Source organism: Puma concolor, chromosome A1 (assembly GCF_028749965.1).
Source record: "Puma concolor isolate L17-30 chromosome A1, mPumCon1.1.hap2, whole genome shotgun sequence".
NCBI classification, from domain to species: domain Eukaryota; kingdom Metazoa; phylum Chordata; class Mammalia; order Carnivora; family Felidae; genus Puma; species Puma concolor.
In genome coordinates this window covers 139,405,690-139,424,972 of record NC_141667.1, presented here as the reverse complement: position 1 = coordinate 139,424,972, position 19,283 = coordinate 139,405,690, and the positions used below count along the sequence as shown (strand labels likewise).

Below are 19,283 nucleotides of genomic sequence, written 5' to 3'. Positions count from 1 at the left end.
CACTTATGTCTTTCTTTTTGTGCATTTATGTCTTTGTTATTACTTAGCAATAAGAAATAAGATTCTGCCCTCTTCTGGCTCCAAACAAAATTTACCAAGAATTTTCACCAGAGCTGAGAAGCTGTGTTTTACTCAACACTTAAACATGCTGGATGAGTTCCTTGGGTCTCAAACAGAGGCAGTTTAATTATTCATTTTTTTCCCCTTGCCCTTCACAAGTTCATGGCACTGTTTACATTTTTGATACGTTGAGGGATTTTTATCCTTTTAGTAGAAGTATAGTTGGAAAACGGGATTTAAAGAAATCATGTAAAATGTCTTTCTATGGCAGCTAGTTACCAACTTTCTATTCACAAAAGATAAGGTTCTAATTGTGAGATATGTGGTCTCTGAAGGTAAAATAAAAACACTCTTTGACGCTTAGTGTCTGTGCACTTTAGCTATCTTTGGTAGGTACCAGAGAATTCACAGTTGTAAACAGGGAAATAGTGGAATACTTGTTTTTAATCAAAAGAGGGGTTATGGGGCACCTGGGTGGCTCAGCCAGTTGGGCGACCGACTCGACTTCGGCTCAGGTCACAGTCTCGAGGTTCGTGGGTTTGAGCCCCACGTTGGGCTTGGTGCTGACACTGCAGAGACTGCTTGGGAGAGCCTCTCTCTCTCCAAATAGGTAAAATAAATTTTTTTTTTTAATTTTTTTATTTTTGACAGAGAGAGAGACAGAGCATGAGCAGGGGAGGGGCAGAGAGAGAGGGAGACACAGAATCGGAAGCAGGCTCCAGGCTCCGAGCTGTCAGCACAGAGCCTGATGCGGGGCTCGAACTCACGAACTGTGAGATCATGACCTGAGCCGAAGTCGGATGCTCAGCCAACTGAGCCACCCGGGCACCCCCTTTTTTTTTTTTTAAGAGGGGTTAAAAATGTCCAACTGGATTCAAGTTCACTGATAGAGAAATTCAAAAGGCCCAAGAATCAAATGGAGAAACGAAAAGATTTTCCAGGTATGTAAGAAGCAGAATCAACAAGGCTTGGCAGTTAAGTGCACGTAGGGGTAAGAAGAGGAACCAGAGATAGCGTGGCAATGGACAGGCTGCAGCAAGTCAGTGAGTTCAGAAGCAGAACAAACTGGTTAATACCTGCTTCAACCCCTCAAAAACTTATTTTACCACACCCTTTCTTGTCGCCAGCTTTTCTACATATTATTCACCCTTTCTGCCTCTTAAATAGCGTTTCTACTTCCTAAGACTGACTCTTCTTTGGTCCACTCATCCCCTCCTCTCTCAAAGCTCAATTTCTTCTTGCTATTAATTGCTTATCCTCAATCTAAAAATATTCAGGGGCACCTGGGAGGCTCAGTTAGGTGAGAGTCCAACTCTTTGACTAGAGGTCGTGATCCCAGGGTGGTGGGATCAAGCCCCACATGGGGCTCGGCCTTGGGCCTGCTACCTCTGCCCCTCTCTGGCTCACTCAAAAAATATCTCTGTATATGTATATGTTCGTAGATTTTCCACCGACCATGTAAGGTTTTAATAACATGAAGCCCCCGGGTTACATATTTTCCTGGTTTTTTTTCAATGCCAAACTTTTATAACCCTCTGCAGTTTTGCTTCTTCAAAATCTCTTACCTGCAAAACATAAGGCCCTTCTTCAACCATTCTTGACTTGGCTGTCATAAGAGATGACTTCTATTTCCTTATTCTCCAAATCCCTCCTCTTAGCACTGCACTAGACTGTCTTCACTATGTCTCTGGATCTTTTTAGCCTCCTTCTCTGACTCTTGATTTTTGTACCTGAGGCCGTAGTTCCCACCAACTTGTCTGGGTGTCCTTCCTAAAGACACCTTAGACCATTTCATCTAAATCCAAGGCGGTTAGTTTATTCCAGTGATTCCAAATCTTTATCTCTACCTCCTTTTCTCTCTTCCTACTATACTTGCCTATTTGTTAAAAAACTATGTATTTAATTTTGAGAGAGAGAGGGAAAGAGAGAGTCCGGGAGAGAATCCCAAGAAGCTCCGAGCTGTCAGCACAGAGCGTGACGCAGGGCTCAAACTAATGAACTGTGGGATCATGACCTGAGGTGAAATCGAAAGAGTCAGCCACTTAACCGACTGAAGCAGCCAGGCGTCCCATACCCATTTTCAACCCCTCGGTGAACTGCTCCGCTTCAACTTTTTCTGCTAGAATCTCAGATGGAACCTGCCTAGAACCATAATTCTCTACAACTTTCAACCTCCTCAAAAAGTTCTTCCTGAAAATTCTTCACTCCTATTAACATCCATTAAGCCAATGTAATACACTTGAGAGTAATCTCTGCCTTTTCTTACCAGATGAAATACAAATTCTTTAACTTCGCATCTAAGGTCTTCCCCACATATGGCCACAAATTATCTTAATTTCTAGCATTCTCTTATCAGCCCTGTTATTTTCGAACAACTACCACAATAGTTAAACTCCCAAGTTCTAGTCAAGCTATTACCCGAATATGCAATAGGCTTTCTAACCCCTCTAGTTCTCTTGAATACTTCTTGGAATACTCTCCCACACACATTCACTTATTAATGTGCCCTTTAGATTCTATATCTAGTCTCCCTTCTTAGTTTACCTCATGTGTTGATTTCAGAAGTAGCTTTGTCTCCCCTTTGAGTTCACGGCATTTAGTAAGAGAGAGTTAGATAGTATGGTAAGCTATTACCTGCCTTTCACTTTAATTATCTGGGTAAGTTCCCTGCCTCTTTGTAGGACTCGTCATTTATTTGACTCTCTCTTGAAGGTTTTTAAATCATTCAGCACAGCATTTAGCACAGTGCCCAGGAGGATGCATCTTTGCTGGATAATGAAAAACCAGTTCTGTCATTTAGCATCCTGCCAGGAAACTGGTTATACAGGTAACAGGAAAGCACAAATGCTAGAGAGGATAGGATGAGGCAACCAGTGATAAGCAGGAGCAGCCAGGCCCTACGTCTCCGGGGTAGGAGGGACTACAAAAGCAAGTACCATGGGTAACAGTTCTTCCTACTAGGAACGCAGAAACACGGATTGTTCATGCAGTAGGGACAGCCCAAGGCAAGCTGGAGAGAAGGTGTCTAGCCAGAGAGGAAACCATAAAAAGGTGCACCTACTATGAGAGAAGGGAAGCACACAGACAAAGAGAAGAACAAACTACCCTGGCAACTTCCTGACACCCCCTACCGATCTTCTGATAGTGCCCCCTAGTGGCTACATCTGCAGCGGAAAAGAGGCAAGGAAGCCTTCAATAGAATGTTCAGTGGACAATGACAGGCCATGGCTGACACCATGAAATCCTGTAACTTCTGAAAATTATTCTCTTATTACCTGTGTGATTTCTTGGGTAGGCTGTATCTTTTTAATAATACCTAAAAAATACTAAACGATAAAATGCAACAGCACATACTGTCAAACTTAACATTACACATTTTGGACAGTACACAGTTTTTAATGCCTAGAAGCAGAACATTCTTCCCGTTTGCAGAGGATCACTATATAACTAGAGGCAGGACCTGGCCTCCAACCGCAAGAAACAAAATAGGATGGATATCCCTTCTCTGGGCTCAGAGGAGAGCGTAGTCTTGTGATTGATACGAATGCTCCTACCTGGGGCACGGAATCTACAGGGTAGTAAGTAATATGCAATCAGCATTCATGATGGCAAGACTGGCTGCTGAATATGGAAATCAGGTGATAAGGCAGTGAAAGCACCAACAATAGCAAGAGGAGACAGTTTTGGGACAGGATAGGCCATGCTGTGCTTCCCCCTGTTCTTGTACATATTTTGGAAGTTGTTCTTTAGCCTTCCTGAGAGTTCTGTGGATTCCTTTATTTCTACAGTTAGTCACTTCTGTTTTGTGCAACCAACCACTCTAATTAGTATATGCTGTAACTGATAGAAGCCAAGAAATTCAAGTACTGACAATGTCATGTGTCTCAAATGCTGTTCTTATTTGATATCAGAATACTACAGTGAAATGTCAGTACATTTTATATTCAAATAGCACCTACTGATTTTATAAATTATCAGAATTAAATTGCCATAAACTGACACGGGTACCTTTTCCAAGGTGAGTAGATTTATTTCAGACTGAAGGCGGATTTCTGGTTTGTTGCTTTGCTGATCCTTGAACTGATGGAACTCTTTTTCCAAAGTCTTATACTTATTTTCAGCATCATTAAGCTGTATTAAAAAAAAAAAAAAAAAAAAAAGGATGACAGCCATTTAAAAAGACCAGTATGCAAAGTTCAATGCTATAGAATTCAACAGTCATTTTTTTTCTTATTGTAAAGCTTGTTTATAGTAGAAAATTTAGAAAATCCATAAAGCATAATGAGGAAAATTAAGATTTCTAGTAATCTTAAAAATTTAGTGAGTCAACTAATTAACAATATACAAAACTTTTATTTAAGAGTGGGAAATGTGTTAGAAAACCAGGATCATGAGAACATTTTTGCTCAATTTTAGATGCTCTAAAATTGAGCAAATATAATTTCCCTTAGAACACTTTCAAAACTACCAAAACAAAACAAAAAACCAAACAGAATATAAGAATGTTCTTTTCAAATCTGGAATTTTTTTTTTAAAAAATCTGTTAAAGATGATAGCAATCATTAGATAAACCCATTTATCTACTTTCTAAGACATAAGACTTAACTAAATTTGAAATGCTGAGAAAATTGGTGGCAAAAATGGAATTTAAATTATCAATAATCAATTCTTGTTTCATGCCAGTAAGCACAAATAATTCTAATTAGGGTTTAGTTTATCTAGCATCTTCAGGTAATGAGGTACTCTATTACCTGCAAAGTCTTCCTATGGCTGAAGTTTACTTCTTTGAATATCCAAACTTTGACTTTTCAATTTGGAAAAAAACCTTTCTCAAGCATCTCTCTCTCTCATTTATTTCTGTTTTAAACAAAAGCTAACAGACTTAAAATTTGGTATTTTTTCTACCATTCAGAAACATTACCATACATTTTTATTTTATTATTATTATTATTTTTGAGACAGAGAGAGACATAGTGTGAGCGGGGGAGGACAGAGTGAGAGGAAGACAAAGAATCCAAAGCAGGCTCAAGGCTCTGAGCTGGCAACACAGAGCCCGAAGCAGGGCTTGAACCCATGAACCATGAGATCATGACCTGAGCTGAAGTTGGATCTTAACCGACTGAGCCACCCAGGTGTCCCAGAGACATTATCATAAACAATTACTGTGCCTAAAATCAGGTTGTGCAGAAGTAAGCTATGCGGCACACTGGGCTTTTTCTTTTGCTTAATGTCCATAAGTGACACAGATTGTTTGAGTTCTGGAAACTGCTTTTATATTTTGAAATACAGACACTTATCTTCATCACCTTTCACTGATAGAATGATCAAAGAGACAGTCAGTCTGGGACATACGTAGAAAGGGGACTCTCTCTGAAGCCATGGGCAGCAACACAATTGTTTAGTACAAAGTAAGTCCTGGGCCTGGAGGAAGTCCAATACTGGAGGGTTAGGAAAAGGAGCCTGAGAGGTGGCCAGAAAGTAGAGGAAGACCAGGAGAGTGGGGTTAAAGAAGGGGAAAGAAGAGAATACACAACAGAAGTCCAACAGTGTTGGAGCTGTCTGATTAAGAGGGGGAGTCTAAGTGATGAGCCACTGGTGGCTTCGCTGACAAGGGGCTGGAGCCAAGGGGATGGGGTGTGGGGTGGGAAGGGCCGAAAGGTGAGAGTAAGGTGAGGAGTGCAGATGCACTCACGAACCGGCGTTCTTAACTGAATTTGGTCCAGTGACACATGCACAAGATGTTGGCCAAAAGGCGATTTATCAGAAAGAAAGATGTTGAGTTACCTGAAATATAGTTCAATCTTGTGCCAATAGTGACAAGGGAAGGAAAATTATTCCAAGGTAGTCTTTAGCTTTGATTTAGGAAAACAAGAGCCAGCTTAAAGTATATCGGCATCTTGGTGCAATCAACATCATCAACAGTTCAAACCACTGTGAATTTCTCTAACTTTTCAGTGAACTCTTCCTACAAAACAAATAAACTCTAAGTGATGACAACTATTTGATCCCACCTGCTGCTGCAGTCGATGTTTGTCCTCTTCTAGCTGCTTGATCTTTAACCTTTCTAGTTCTACTTGGTGAACACAATCTTCTCTGGCCCTTCGGATGGAGTCCTGAAGTTCTTGCAGGTTCCGGTCACGTTCTGATTTCAGTTCCTTCCTTTCTCTTTGAACCTAAAAACAAGTGCATCTTTATGAGGCTGGCTTAAAGGCTCAGCTACAGTATGCTGTTCAATATTCTATTATCCTTCTACACAAATGTTTACAATATTTACAATTTTATTTTCATATCCTTTTCCATTGTTCGACTTCATGTTGAAGCACAATTGAAATTATACATTAAAAAAAATTTTTTTAATATATTTATTTACTCTTGAGAGTGCACGAGTGTGTGAGCAGGGGAGGGGCAGATAGAGAGGGAAAGAGAGAACCCCAAGTGGGCTCTGTGCTGATAGCACACAGGGCTTCAACCCACATTGCTAATCCATCATCATTTAATTCTAAAATACAAAGTGTATCCAAAACTCCACATATGACTTATATAAATTCAATTGTAAAGGCCCTAATCACTTAAAATTCCTTTTTGAGTAAAACCCACTATATTACCTAAGCAAATATACCCAAGTTCCTTTTCTTCTTTAGGAATTTCTTCTATTCTGCCTAATCACATAGAAAGTAACAGACCCTTCATATTGGAAACAAATACATTTAAGGTCAAACATCAACTGAGAAATTCCAGAAAATGTAGGAGGATCAGGTCAGAGTGAAATGCTGAGAAAAATTTTAAGAAACTCATTTGGTTAGGACAGGAGCATACAAATTTAATGTGGAAGAAATTCTAATACTTTGAAATGATTTATGTAGTAATTGAAATAAATATTTAGGCTAAAATTTATCAAGACCTAACAAAAATGCTAACTAGGCATAGTATTAACAGAAGTTTTCATCCATCTTTGGGCTCTAACCTTTAATCGACAACCAGGTGGGATATTCCCTTGTTACTGAGAATGACATCCGAATTCTAGGCCCCTCAGCCTGTGCTACGTTTTCTCTATGCTCTGGGCAGTGTGACTATCCAGTCCCTCCACGTCCCGGGGAAGAAGTGTACTTCCGCAGAGTGCAGCAGTCAGCCAAAGCTGGCTGGCCGGCTATTAACCATTTCAAATAACAAACACTTTGCTATGTATTCCTCACATTCTGACATGTCAAAGATGCTTTCCTCTGCTGAACAGCAGTTTTTTCCACCATGCCTACAAGAAAATTTCCATGAAAGGCTTTTTATGAAATATATTTTATAATAGCATGTACCTCATGCATGGATTCCAGGAAATAAAGACATACAGTTACCTCTGACTCTGCAATGATCAGCTGCTGCTCTCGTTTCTCTAAGTCAATTAGGGTTTTTTGAAGTTTTCCTTCTAGGACAGTATATTCAGCCACCTAAAATATAATAAAAGACACATTATCTTTTCCCCAACTTTCAAAACACAAGCAAATCCAACAATGCATACGTTACAACTTACTGAAACACAAGTTCTGGGAATAGGAAACTCATGAATTATACCCACCAAGTCAGAGCAGAAATTCCTTCTAGTACTGTAAGTGAGGGCATCCCTCTAGCTTCTGCTTGGGTATCTCTAGTGACGTTCAATTTCCAGAGGAAGGTCATTCTCCCACTGGGCAGTCAGGCTGCTAGTAAAATCGTATGTGTAGTCAAAACCTAGCTCTTTAAAATCTGCCTTCGTCACTACCCCAGTATTTCTCTGACGCCCCCTTCAGCACATACACTCCTTCCCTGCAACGAATCCTGATGCTAGTTCGGCTAGCTGGTCAGTTTCAAGTCAATTCTCCTATGGGTTCAGGTCCGATCCTTTCCTACAGTTCCAGTAACTGAGTTCCTAATTGCTTCTGATGCACCACTCCCTGCTTGGGCCCCAAGCCTAGTACCTTAACCTCCAGGGGCCTCTAGTTCTGCCCTGCTCTTCGGCGGTGAGATTCCCATTCAGAGAAAAGACGCCTGCCACTTCAGCCTACACAGGATGGAGGAGTCTTTACGGTTTTCTGTCTTTCATTTCTAACTGCTCGCTTTTCCTGCGACTTCCTGAACCAATTTCTTTGTTCTCACCAACTGTTTCCCAGATTTCAGGTCCATCCTAACATTCTCTTTCCCACAGTTAATAAGATCTTGCTTTAATCCCCCTTCATCTTATTTCTACCCCTTAGAAGGAAAAAAAATCTATCTTCACGTATTTGGTCTGGCAATAGCCATCATACATCCTCTCACTTTTTCTTCTCCAAGAGAAACACAAGTTTCAGCTATTACTCACATATTAATTACAATTTCCACATCGTCTAACATCTTGGATCTAATCTACAGTCTAGATTCTAGATTAAGTCTTTTTAAAAAATGTGGTACCCAGATGTGATCTCCCTACTTCATAGGCCAAAGAATGTCCACTGCCCAAGATGAAGACAACGTGTCTATTACGTTAGTCTAAACCTGCACTTGCTATTTCAGGATCCTAATCACAGTTTGCTCTGTCAAAGAAAATCCCCAAGGCTTTTGTTTTTAAACCTGGGATAACTATAACAACATACTTATTGTTTCGACTACAGAAATTGACATTTGTCCTTGTTAAACTTTAGTTCAATGACTTCGGCCTGGCATGCTAGACACTCATGAGCCATTACCTATTCATTCTGTTCAATCTACCACCCACTTTTGGTTTATCTGAAAAAAAAAATGCTAAGTGTGCCCTACCTCCTTAAAAAGTCTTAGAGAGGTAAGTAAACAGGATGGTGGGTCAGTATTCAAATGTTCTTCCTCTGGCAACCGAAATGCATGGGTTCTCAGAGCTCTGTCTCAGGAGGTCTCCTTCCTACTACCTGACCTCAGGGGATGATCTTAACTACCTACCATCACATATCCTAAGCACTTCCAAAACCAGATTGCAAAGTCAAAACCCCCTCCAGAGATTACATCTGTATCTCTGTCTCCAGTATTCCCTATGTATCTCAAACTCAAAAGTGAGTAAAAACCTGAAATCATAATCATTTCAGTAACAAATACCTATTGAATACCTAGGAGATGTGGGTAAAACAAAGTCTTGTGAACCTATATTCTGAGGGAAGACAAACTATGAAAATAGAAGTGGATGTTTAACATAATTCTAAGTAAATACTAGGATGAAAACAAGCAGAACGAGCATATAATTAGCTCCTGGGGGCAGAAGAAGGCCTATTTAAGACAGAATGATCAGAGAAGGCCTCACTCAGACTATTTTGAACAGAGACCAGACAGTGCCTCTAACAAAAGAGTCTTCTATAGATCCTGAGGGGGACTTAGGGAGCATGTCTGAGGAACTACAGAGAGGCCAGGTTGGTGACAACAGACTATGTGAATAGAAGGCTGACAGAAATGAGGTCACAAAGGAAGCTAGTAGATAGATCACATAAGGCCGTGTAGGACCTGGTAAGAAACAGGAGTTTTATTCTATGCGTAATGAGTAGGAGAGGTTTTAAGCAGAAGAGTACATAATCTGACTTTTGGTTTAAAAGTCTCAACCCTGGTGGATATGGATTTAACAAGCTACCGGGGTCAGGAAAGAGGACAGAATTCTGAGTTAAGAAGTAACTGTAGTCATCTAGGAAAGAGATCAGGAATATTTAAACTAAGGTAAGTAGTGAAGAAGGTGGCTGAAAGTGGTTCGTTTCCAGAATCTGTACTCAATACAGAGTCAAGAGAATTTGCTGACAAACTAGATGTGGAACGAGACAGGGTCAAGGGTAACTTGCCTTGTAGCCTGAGGAGCTCAGTAAAAGGTATTGCCATTTATTAAGATGGGGATCAACAGGAACAAATTTATACAGGAGGGAGACAAAGAGCCTGTCTCTAGACAAGCTCCCTTTGATTTGCTTAGCAGAGAATCAGTTGGCAGTGTAGTACAGGCACCCGAACAACCAAACGTAGAGTCCAGTGAAGAGGTTGGAGATACACACACACACACACACACACACACACACACACACACAGTGAATAACTGTGTTTAACTTGTATATGATGCTAAGAAAGTGGATGAGAATACCTGAAGAAGTGTAAAAACAGAAAAGAGGTTCAAGGACTGGGCTTTGGGGCAAGCCAATAAAGCCAGCAGAGGCTGAGGGGGGAAAAAAAAAGTTCCGGCATGAAAATTGCCAAGGGGAGACCAGTGAATTCAGTAGAAGAGTAGGAAAGTATAGGAAGGGGAGTCAAGTTGAGGAAATGTTTGAGAAAGGGAAAGATCCAATCAGGTGAGGATGAGGGAGGGTTGGCTGAGAACCGCTCTGGGAAGAGAAGGAATTGATTAGGGAAAGCAGTAGGATGCGAGGGTAGCACTGAATATCCCTTAAGGCTTGAGACCTTAAACCTCCGTAACCATTTCTCTAGCTCCTGTTCGTCTTTCCTCCTTCATCTTATCATGGCTATTCCTGTTCAGCCTTTATTTTCTTTTACAGCTCATTATTGCTTCCCTGGCCTTCCTGACTTTGGATCCATACTCCTCTATTCTGCAACAACTGTTCTAAAATGAAGATCTCACTTCCTTATTCTCTTACATAAAAATCTTCATTTAAAAAATAAGTTTATCAAATTTCTACCTTTCCCAAGCAGGTTTTATCATCTGAACCATAGAACATAAAAAATGATCTGATTATTTTCTCCATGTTCTCTTTAATGGCACACAAATCTACCATTGCTGAAGCACAGGAGGAAGTGAATCCACCAGCAACAGTGCCCGCTGGCAGGCATTATGGCTTAATTCTCCCAGGAAACCCTGGCTGAGAACGTCTACGGGATCAAGTCTAATCTCCTCAAAATGAAACAGAAGATCATTTACATGCCATAGACGTCTCCACCTTATTTCTTGAGACTTCTCTTCCCTTCTTCCTATATCAAGCTACCTACAATTTCCTTAATGCTGAGCCTATTTCCAACTTCTTTGTTTGGAATTCCCTTGGAGTCTCTGTGGTAGTAGTAGCTACTAATATTTATCAAAGTGGAAGCATGATCTTATCCATGAAACGCTTCCTCCTATTCCCTAATGCAGAACCGAGGTCTTCCTTCTTGGTAGGTACATGATAGCAATCTTCAGCCATCTGATGGGAAGTCATGTAGAAGACAGAACAAACATGATCTCAGCTATATGGAAGGCCACACAGGACCAGAAATGTTATAGTCCTAAGTTTGTCAAGTGATGAATTTGTCTTCAACTGTCACTGGGTTTAGCATGTCAATCTGGACAACCAGGTCATTTCCAGGACACTGGTTTCTGAAAATACAGATTTGGTACAGTTACAAATATTTCACTTGACCCCAAAGGCCCCAAATGAGCTGGTGGACTATTAATTGCTTCAAGGTTAACTAAAGCTTCATTTCTTTGGGAAAAAAGTTTATGTGTAACACCAGAGGATGCATTATTTTATGAAAAGAAAATATTCCACAAAAATAATCTGCTCTTTCACAGTTAAAATAATCCTTCCACACTGGTTCCAAAGATGACCAAAAAACACTGATAGATTAATAACCGCCCCCCACCATGATACAAATCATTAGGTACACATAAGCTTAAAATATTAACTTACTATGAAATACTAATATACGTGAGTCTAACTAGATGTAATTTTATTTACTATATATATCCCTTCACTACTGCTTCCTGAATTGGTGGGCTGTTAACTAGTTAGCACCTTGTCAGGCAGGACAAACCTCCTCATAGTAAGTAGATGAGCTCCATTTTGCTATTAACTCCTTTTGTGCTAAAGAGCAGAAGTAAATTTAGATGACTGCATGCTGTTCCACCAATATTACCGAGACTCCTTCAGGTAAGTTTTCCAAGTACTGAAGAAGTTATACGTTGTTTTAAAACAATCAGGTAAATAAAGTGAAAATAAATCAACAGAAAAGGCGTATACACTGTAGATGTAGTAATCACACAGGGGGATTCTCAGAGAATTTAGCTTGAAAAGATTTCATCCTATTGAGGGAAACCCTGCTTTTTTTCTCCCCAATTAATCAATTTTACAGTGGCTTATGAAGTTTTAGGAAATGGATCACATCCTAGCTGACCATATTCTTACACGACAGGGCACACATTGTGCTGGATGAGTTGTTACTCTCAAATGTATTTAGGTTGGAAAAAAAACAGCAATCCTATCAAGTTTTTGACAAGACTAATTCAAATAGCCACTTACTAGACAGACCTCATATTCCTTTTTCTTTTCTTTTCTTTTTTTTTTTTTTTTTTTTAGTATTTATTTAGTTTGGGAGAGTGAGCATGTGAGCAGGGAAGGGACAGACAGAGGGTGAGAGAGAATCCTAGGCAGGCTCTACACTCTCAGCACAGACCCCCCATTGTGGGGCTCGAACTCATCAACTGTGAGATCATGATCTGAGCCAAAATCAAGTTAGATACTTAACTGACAGAGCCACCCAGGTACCCTTCGTATTTCATTTTCTAAGCAGAGTTATTATAAACTAGTCAAGAAATAGACAATTCAAGCTGAAATGGTGGGAGAAATTGTATACGATGGTAACCGACAAGATAATTATCAAAATGACAACCAAGCAAAAATTACTTTGAGTTTTTTTTTCAACTATTATACAGACACTGTTTTGTTTTCTTTTTGCAATAGAAAGATCAATTATGGCACAAGTTGGATCTGTCAAAATATTAACTAAGAAAGTTTTTCTGATTTGACTTTTGCAAAACTTAACACAGGAAAACTCTTCAAAAGCATTTAAAAAAAATGGTTCCACAATAAACTCTGCTTACCTTAAAAGCTAAATGAAAAATTCTAAAAAATTAAATATTTGATAGCTCACTCAGATTCAATGAATAAAGGATACCCGAGAACTGTAAATCCAACTTAATATAAAAGACACATTTAAGGAAAACTAGTGTATTGCTTAAATATGTGTGAGGGCCTCTAGTTTTTAAAGTTTGGTTATTTGAACACTTCTTAAGAATGGATGGTTTGGAGTACTGTTAACTTTTTCTTTTTTTAGATTTTTTTTTTTTTAACCCACTGGTTTTTCAAATTTTTTTTTTTAATTTTTTTTTTCAACGTTTTTTTAATTTATTTTTGGGACAGAGAGAGACAGAGCATGAACGGGGGAGGGGCAGAGAGAGAGGGAGACACAGAATCGGAAACAGGCTCCAGGCTCCGAGCCATCAGCCCAGAGCCCGACGCGGGGCTCGAACTCACGGACCGCGAGATCGCGACCTGGCTGAAGTCGGACGCTCAACCGACTGTGCCACCCAGGCGCCCCTGGTTTTTCAAATTTTTAATGGTTGTGAATTAAGGGCGATAAAATTGAAACAGTTATTTGAAAGTCCAAGGCCTTGGGGACTTCTGCTTGGTCTACTCGTAAAAGACTACCTGCCCTCCTCTACAAACACAAATGGAACGATATACACGAAACAACTGTGTTTATACATTGGAGAATGGGCAGCACAGGACCATCACCACTGACAGAGCAGAGATGAATGAGTCCAGCCCTACAATAACTCTAGCATTTTCCAGACTAAGGCTCAGAGAAGGGGACACCCAGCAGAGCCTCTCAATCTTGCTGAGTTGAGGCAGCAGAGAGGAGACTAAAGAGGCCCTGTGAGGCTAGGTAAAGTACCAGTGGAAAGTTCGAAGATACAGCATTCCCAGAGCTCAGTCAGGAATAAGAATAGTGGGCATTCCTCCTGGTCGGAGGGGAGAGATTGTCATATGCTAGGCATCTTACCATACAGCCCACGGCTACAGGCTCTTCTCAGTTTGCCCTAGCAAAACTCAAAAGGATCAAACTCAACCCAAATAACCTCACACACCAAGATCCAGAAATCAACAATGTAAACTTCACAATTTCTGGCATCTAAGAAAAAATTACCAGTCATTCAAAGTAATATAAAATTGTCCCCCATAACCAGATGAAAAAAACAAAAGAGACCTCAAAATGACATGCACGTTGTAACTAGTAGATAACGTATTGTAAATATATTCCAGATACTCAAGAATGTAAAGGAAAACACGAACATGAGGAAAAGTGCTTAAAAAAAAAGGAAAAGGCCTAAGTGAACCTTACAGAGATGAAAAATACAGTATATGAAAGGAAACATTGTGCTGAATTGGATTTGTGGCAAATCAGACCCTTCAGAAGAACCAATGGTCAACCGGAAGTCACAGCAATAAAATATATCCAAGATGAAGCAGTGAGAGGAAAAAAAAGACTTAAAAAATAATTCAATTCTCTCTGAGACAATATGAAGTAGTACAATACATGCACGCTGGACTCTAATCAGGAGAGGAGAAAGAGACACAGGAAAAAATTTTCAGCAATAAAAACCCAAAATGTTCCAAGCTTGATAAAACCCTATAACCAAAGCAGCTCCAAGACTCCAAGCAGGGTGCACATAAACACACACACACACACACACACACACACACACAGAGAATCACAAGGCCCATCAAATTCCTAATGCTGAAAACTAGGGATCAAGAGAAAAAAATCTTAAACCAAGTGAGAGGAAAAAAGAGACCTTACAGAGATAGAGGGCCAAGATAACAAGGCCAGCAGATTTTTCCATCAAGAACGAAACAAGCCAAAATGCTAATGTAACAACTTTACAGATTGAAACAAAAAGCTGTCAACCCAGAATTCTATACCCAGTGAAAATATATTTATTTCAAAATGAGAGATAAACACTTCTTCAAGCAAAAGCTAACAGCACATATCGCCATCAGACCCAAACTACAAGAAACGTTATTTATGTGGTTAATAAAAGAGGCTTTTGCTTCAAAGTTTTCTTTAAAAACTAACTCTTGGGGTGCCTGGGTGGCTCAGTCAGTTGGGCGGCTGACTTCAGCTCAGGTCATGATCTCAAGGTCCGTGAGTTCCAGCCCTGCGTTGGGCTCTGTGCTGACAGCTCAGAGCCTGGAGCCTGTTTCAGATTCTGTGTCTCCCTCTCTCTGACCCTCCCCTGTTCATGCTCTGTCTCTCCCTGTCTCAAAAATAAATTAAAAAAAATAATAATAAAAATAAAAACTAACTCTTAAAAGCAAAAATATATTTTAGGATAATTTATGGAGAAGCAAAATGTATGATGGTATCAACACAAAGAACACATGCCTGATATACACTGATGTAAACTTATTACACTACACGTGATACGGTATAATAGCATTATTAGCATCAATAATTATAATAATAGTAGTAGTTGTGTGCTAATAATAAGTTAAAACTGAATATTTTAAACCTTAAAGCAACCCTCCCAAAAAGCAATGAAACAGACACTGGTAATAAAGCAATAGTAAAAATAAAATGGGATCATAAGAAAAGTCAATGAATCCAAAAGAAAGCAGGAAAAGACCAAAAAAAAAAAAAAAAAAAAAAAAGAACTAAGAGAAGGCACCTGGGTGGTTCAGTATCTGACTTCAGCTCAGGTCACGATCTTGCGGTTCATGGGTTCAAGCCCCATGTAGGGCTCTGTGCTGACAGCTCAGAGCCTGCAGCCTGCTTCAGATTCTGTGTCTCCTTCGCTCTCTGCCCCTCCCCCGCTTGCATTCTGTGTGTGTGTGTGTGTGTGTCTCCCTCTCTCTCTCAAAAATAAACATTAAGGGGCGCCTGGGTGGCGCAGTCGGTTAAGCGTCCGACTTCAGCCAGGTCACGATCTCTCGGTCCGTGAGTTCGAGCCCCGCATCGGGCTCTGGGCTGATGGCTCAGAGCCTGGAGCCTGTTTCCGATTCTGTGTCTCCCTCTCTCTCTGCCCCTCCCCCGTTCATGCTCTGTCTCTCTCTGTCCCAAAAATAAATAAACGTTGAAAAAAAAAAAAAAAATTGACATTGATTTAAAAAAAAAAAAAAAAAACATTAAAAAAAAAAGGGGCGCCTGGGTGGCGCAGTCGGTTAAGCGTCCGACTTCAGCCAGGTCACGATCTCGCGGCCCGTGGGTTCGAGCCCCGCATCAGGCTCTGGGCTGATGGCTCAGAGCCTGGAGCCTGTTTCCGATTCTGTGTCTCCCTCTCTCTCTGCCCCTCCCCCGTTCATGCTCTGTCTCTCTCTGTCCCAAAAATAAATAAACGTTGAAAAAAAATTTAAAAAAAAATAAAATAAAAAAAAAATAAATAAACATTAAAAAAATTAAAAAAAAAAAGAACTAAGAAACAATGGAACAATGGAAAAGCAACAACAAAACAGATTTAAACCCAAGCATAGCAAAAAACAAGTAAAAAAAACCTAAGTGTGCCAATAATTACGTATTAAATGTAACTGGTTGGTCAGAGCCCTGAAAATAACTTTCGAAAATATTCTAGTCTGCATCCTGCTCCAGTCTCTTGGTTGAGGGCAGTAAGCCATCCTGCCATTGGTTATCTTCTCCCGTTTGTAGCTATGTCATTAACCACTCGTATGAGAGTTTAATTTCAGTATTTGAAAGAAGTGTTATTTTCAGGGTTTTTGTTTTACTCAATAACTTAAGTGTAAATAGGTAAGTAATGAACTTTTGCTTTTTGGAATAAGATCAGATGGTCTCATTTTTAAAGATGTCATTTATTCCAGGATTAAATTCTTAAAATTACCTTCTAAGTTCTCGATGCTTTTTTATTAGCATCTGATTAGCAACAGATTAAAAGGTGCTATCTTCTTTTTTCATACAGAGGTAGGCTTTTTTCCTAGAGTATTCATTTTTTGAACAAATAATACATTTGCAGGGTTCAAAATCAAAAAAGCAGCCAATACCTTAGAGAGAAAGGCCTTCCTCCTACTCCTGACCCATCCATTCAGTTTATCCAAAACAGTATACAATCGTTGTACTTTGTTACTCCACAGATTTCCTATAAAAGTTATTACCTTTTTCTTTACGAGTGATTCTCTTTCTCGGTCTCTTTTCTTCCATTCCTCTGCAAGAGCCTGCATATGAGCCAATTCCTTCTGCTTTAGCTACACAAGGAAGAAAAAGTCACAAAAAGCACATCAATATTTCAAACACACAAATCAGTCGTTCTCTGTTAAATACTACTGATCACCAGTATGTTTCCTTCAGACCTCCTCTTTTATTCTTAAAACAAAACAAAGAGAATGCCTGAAGCAAGGGATACACACAAGAGTATAAACTAAAATGGGGCGCCTGAGTGGCTCAGTCGGTTGAGCATCTGACTTGGGCTCAGGTCATGATCTCACAGTTCGTGGGTTTGAGCCCTGGGTGGGGCTCTGTGCTGACAGCTCGGAGCCTGGAGCCTGCTTCGGATTCTGTGTCTCCCTCTCTCTGTGGCCATCCCCTGCTTGCTTGTGCACGCGCGCTCTCTCTCTCTCAAAAATAAATAAAACGTAAAAAAAATGTTTTTAAACTGAAGTGAAGACCTGTTTTCTCTGTTTATTGTGGAAAGAGAGATGTTTCTAGGCTCCAGGAGGATATGGTAAACGAGGGCCTGAAATTGAAAGAAATGTTCACTTTCTCAAACACTGACTTCGAACCTTCAGTCCCAATTTTGTCCAGAAGTCATAGACAAGGGGATCCTTCTGCATGGCTTCTGCCAAACTATCATTTATCGAGTTATTTTTTTATTCTGTTTTTCTCTCAGAGTAAAGTATTCTTGCTATTAAGAGGGCTAGACAGGGTACCCGTGGAATAGAGAGGAAAAAAAAAGTCTACTATGGAGAAGAAAAATATTCTAAGTAAACCAATAAAAAAAAAAAGGTTTCAAAGTAACATTTAAAAGGTAACCTGATTTTCGAAAATGTCCTCCTGCATCTCTTTCCACATTTCTAGCTCTAGTGCTGCTTTGTATTCTAAGGTTTCTCGAGGCTCTGTCTGGATTTCTGAAGGACAAGGTGCTGGAGGAAGGGAACATGCCTTCTGTTGCCCAGCAGATAAACCCTAAGACGTGAATGAAAACATATTGAAACAAACACACTCATACACACAATGCATTGGATCCACTACAGTCATGTTGTTTCACATTCACTGTTACTTACCTGAGATGAATCAGATACAAGAATCTCACGCATTTTTACTAGTCCATAATCTTCTAGAGTTACTGTGTAAGAAAGATCCATTATCCTGTTGTTTGACCTACACATGAAGTCAGAAATACTTTAAAATTTGTGGAAACACTATGATTTTTCCTTTTATTTCCCCAACGTTACAGCACTGAGTAGGTCACACTTCTTGTATCTGACACTCGCACTACTCAAACCTCGAGACCTTCCATATATGCATTTTACCTGATCACGGAACTCTTACATACAGACCTACGTTTACTACAAGAAGACCTACATTAGCTATAGATTATTTGGAGAAATTTAAACTCTTACTGCCCAAAGGTAATTACTGCTAAACTCTCATTTCCTTCCTCTCTTCTGTTTTACGTATGTGCAGATACACATGCAGATACACATTGTCCCTTTTTCTCCATGTACATCTGGAGCATTTTCTCATGTCATCAACCTTCATTCAAAAATGTTTAAGTTTTAATGCCTGTAAAATATACTAATAAAATTACACAGTAAAATTAAGACAAAAACTAATTTTCCTCCTCTTGATTATGTAGATTCTTCTGAATTCTTACTCTACTATTTTCCTGGGATGAAGCACTTGTACATAAATCTTTTACTGGATGTGAGCACTGCCTCAGGGTAATTCCTAAAAATAGGATAATTATATGTTATTTCTATCATAAAGAGCATCTCTCTGTCTCGTACAGCTGCATATAGCATTTACCAGAACATCAGAGGAAAATACAGTCTTGCCTACAAGAAACATGGCCTTGTCTAAAATCTATTCCATAAAGCCTTGGTCAAGCAAAAACTTCAATGACTGGAACCCACACAAATAAACTCTTAATAATCATTTTTACATTTTCGTCTAATCTCACAACTTTTAGAAGAAATTAATAAAATACACCAAAGCACTAAGTCTCCTAAAACGTCTCTGTCTACAGAGCAGGGCAACACAAGTTCATATTCATAACCAACAGATTTAAAATAACTAGGAACGATTTAATTATTTTCATTGTGTTCTACGTAATGCGACAAAAGAATGGGATTTTTGGAAGAATTTTCAGTTCACCAGAAGATGTGCTTCTCTAAGACACCTGTTGCCAGATCCTCCAAGTGAATAAAAGTTTTACTAATTCTTTGCTCTCTGGAAGGGACTATAGATGGGGAAGAGCAAGGGAAGGGATTTAAATACTACTTTTAGAT

General features: G+C 39.6%; 1 protein-coding gene and 1 long non-coding RNA gene across 2 annotated transcripts in view; one reads left to right on the top strand and one right to left on the bottom strand.

Annotated features, from left to right (window-relative positions):
• The window catches only part of CEP120 (centrosomal protein 120), a 74,981-nt gene that overhangs the window by 23,914 nt on the left and 31,784 nt on the right, over positions 1–19,283 (bottom strand). Inside the window, exons 13-18 of the mRNA XM_025924532.2 lie at positions 18,057–18,153; positions 17,806–17,958; positions 16,932–17,021; positions 7,407–7,499; positions 6,072–6,233; positions 4,069–4,191 (exon numbers count right to left, since the gene is read on the bottom strand). Coding sequence (XP_025780317.1) covers positions 4,069–4,191; positions 6,072–6,233; positions 7,407–7,499; positions 16,932–17,021; positions 17,806–17,958; positions 18,057–18,153 — 718 coding nt within the window. The remainder of the gene's footprint in view (positions 1–4,068; positions 4,192–6,071; positions 6,234–7,406; positions 7,500–16,931; positions 17,022–17,805; positions 17,959–18,056; positions 18,154–19,283) is intronic.
• LOC147584512 (uncharacterized) lies at positions 9,110–15,482 on the top strand. Its single transcript, XR_015250565.1, has 3 exons — positions 9,110–9,735; positions 10,804–11,163; positions 14,091–15,482. It is a non-coding gene; the product is annotated as an uncharacterized LOC147584512 (long non-coding RNA).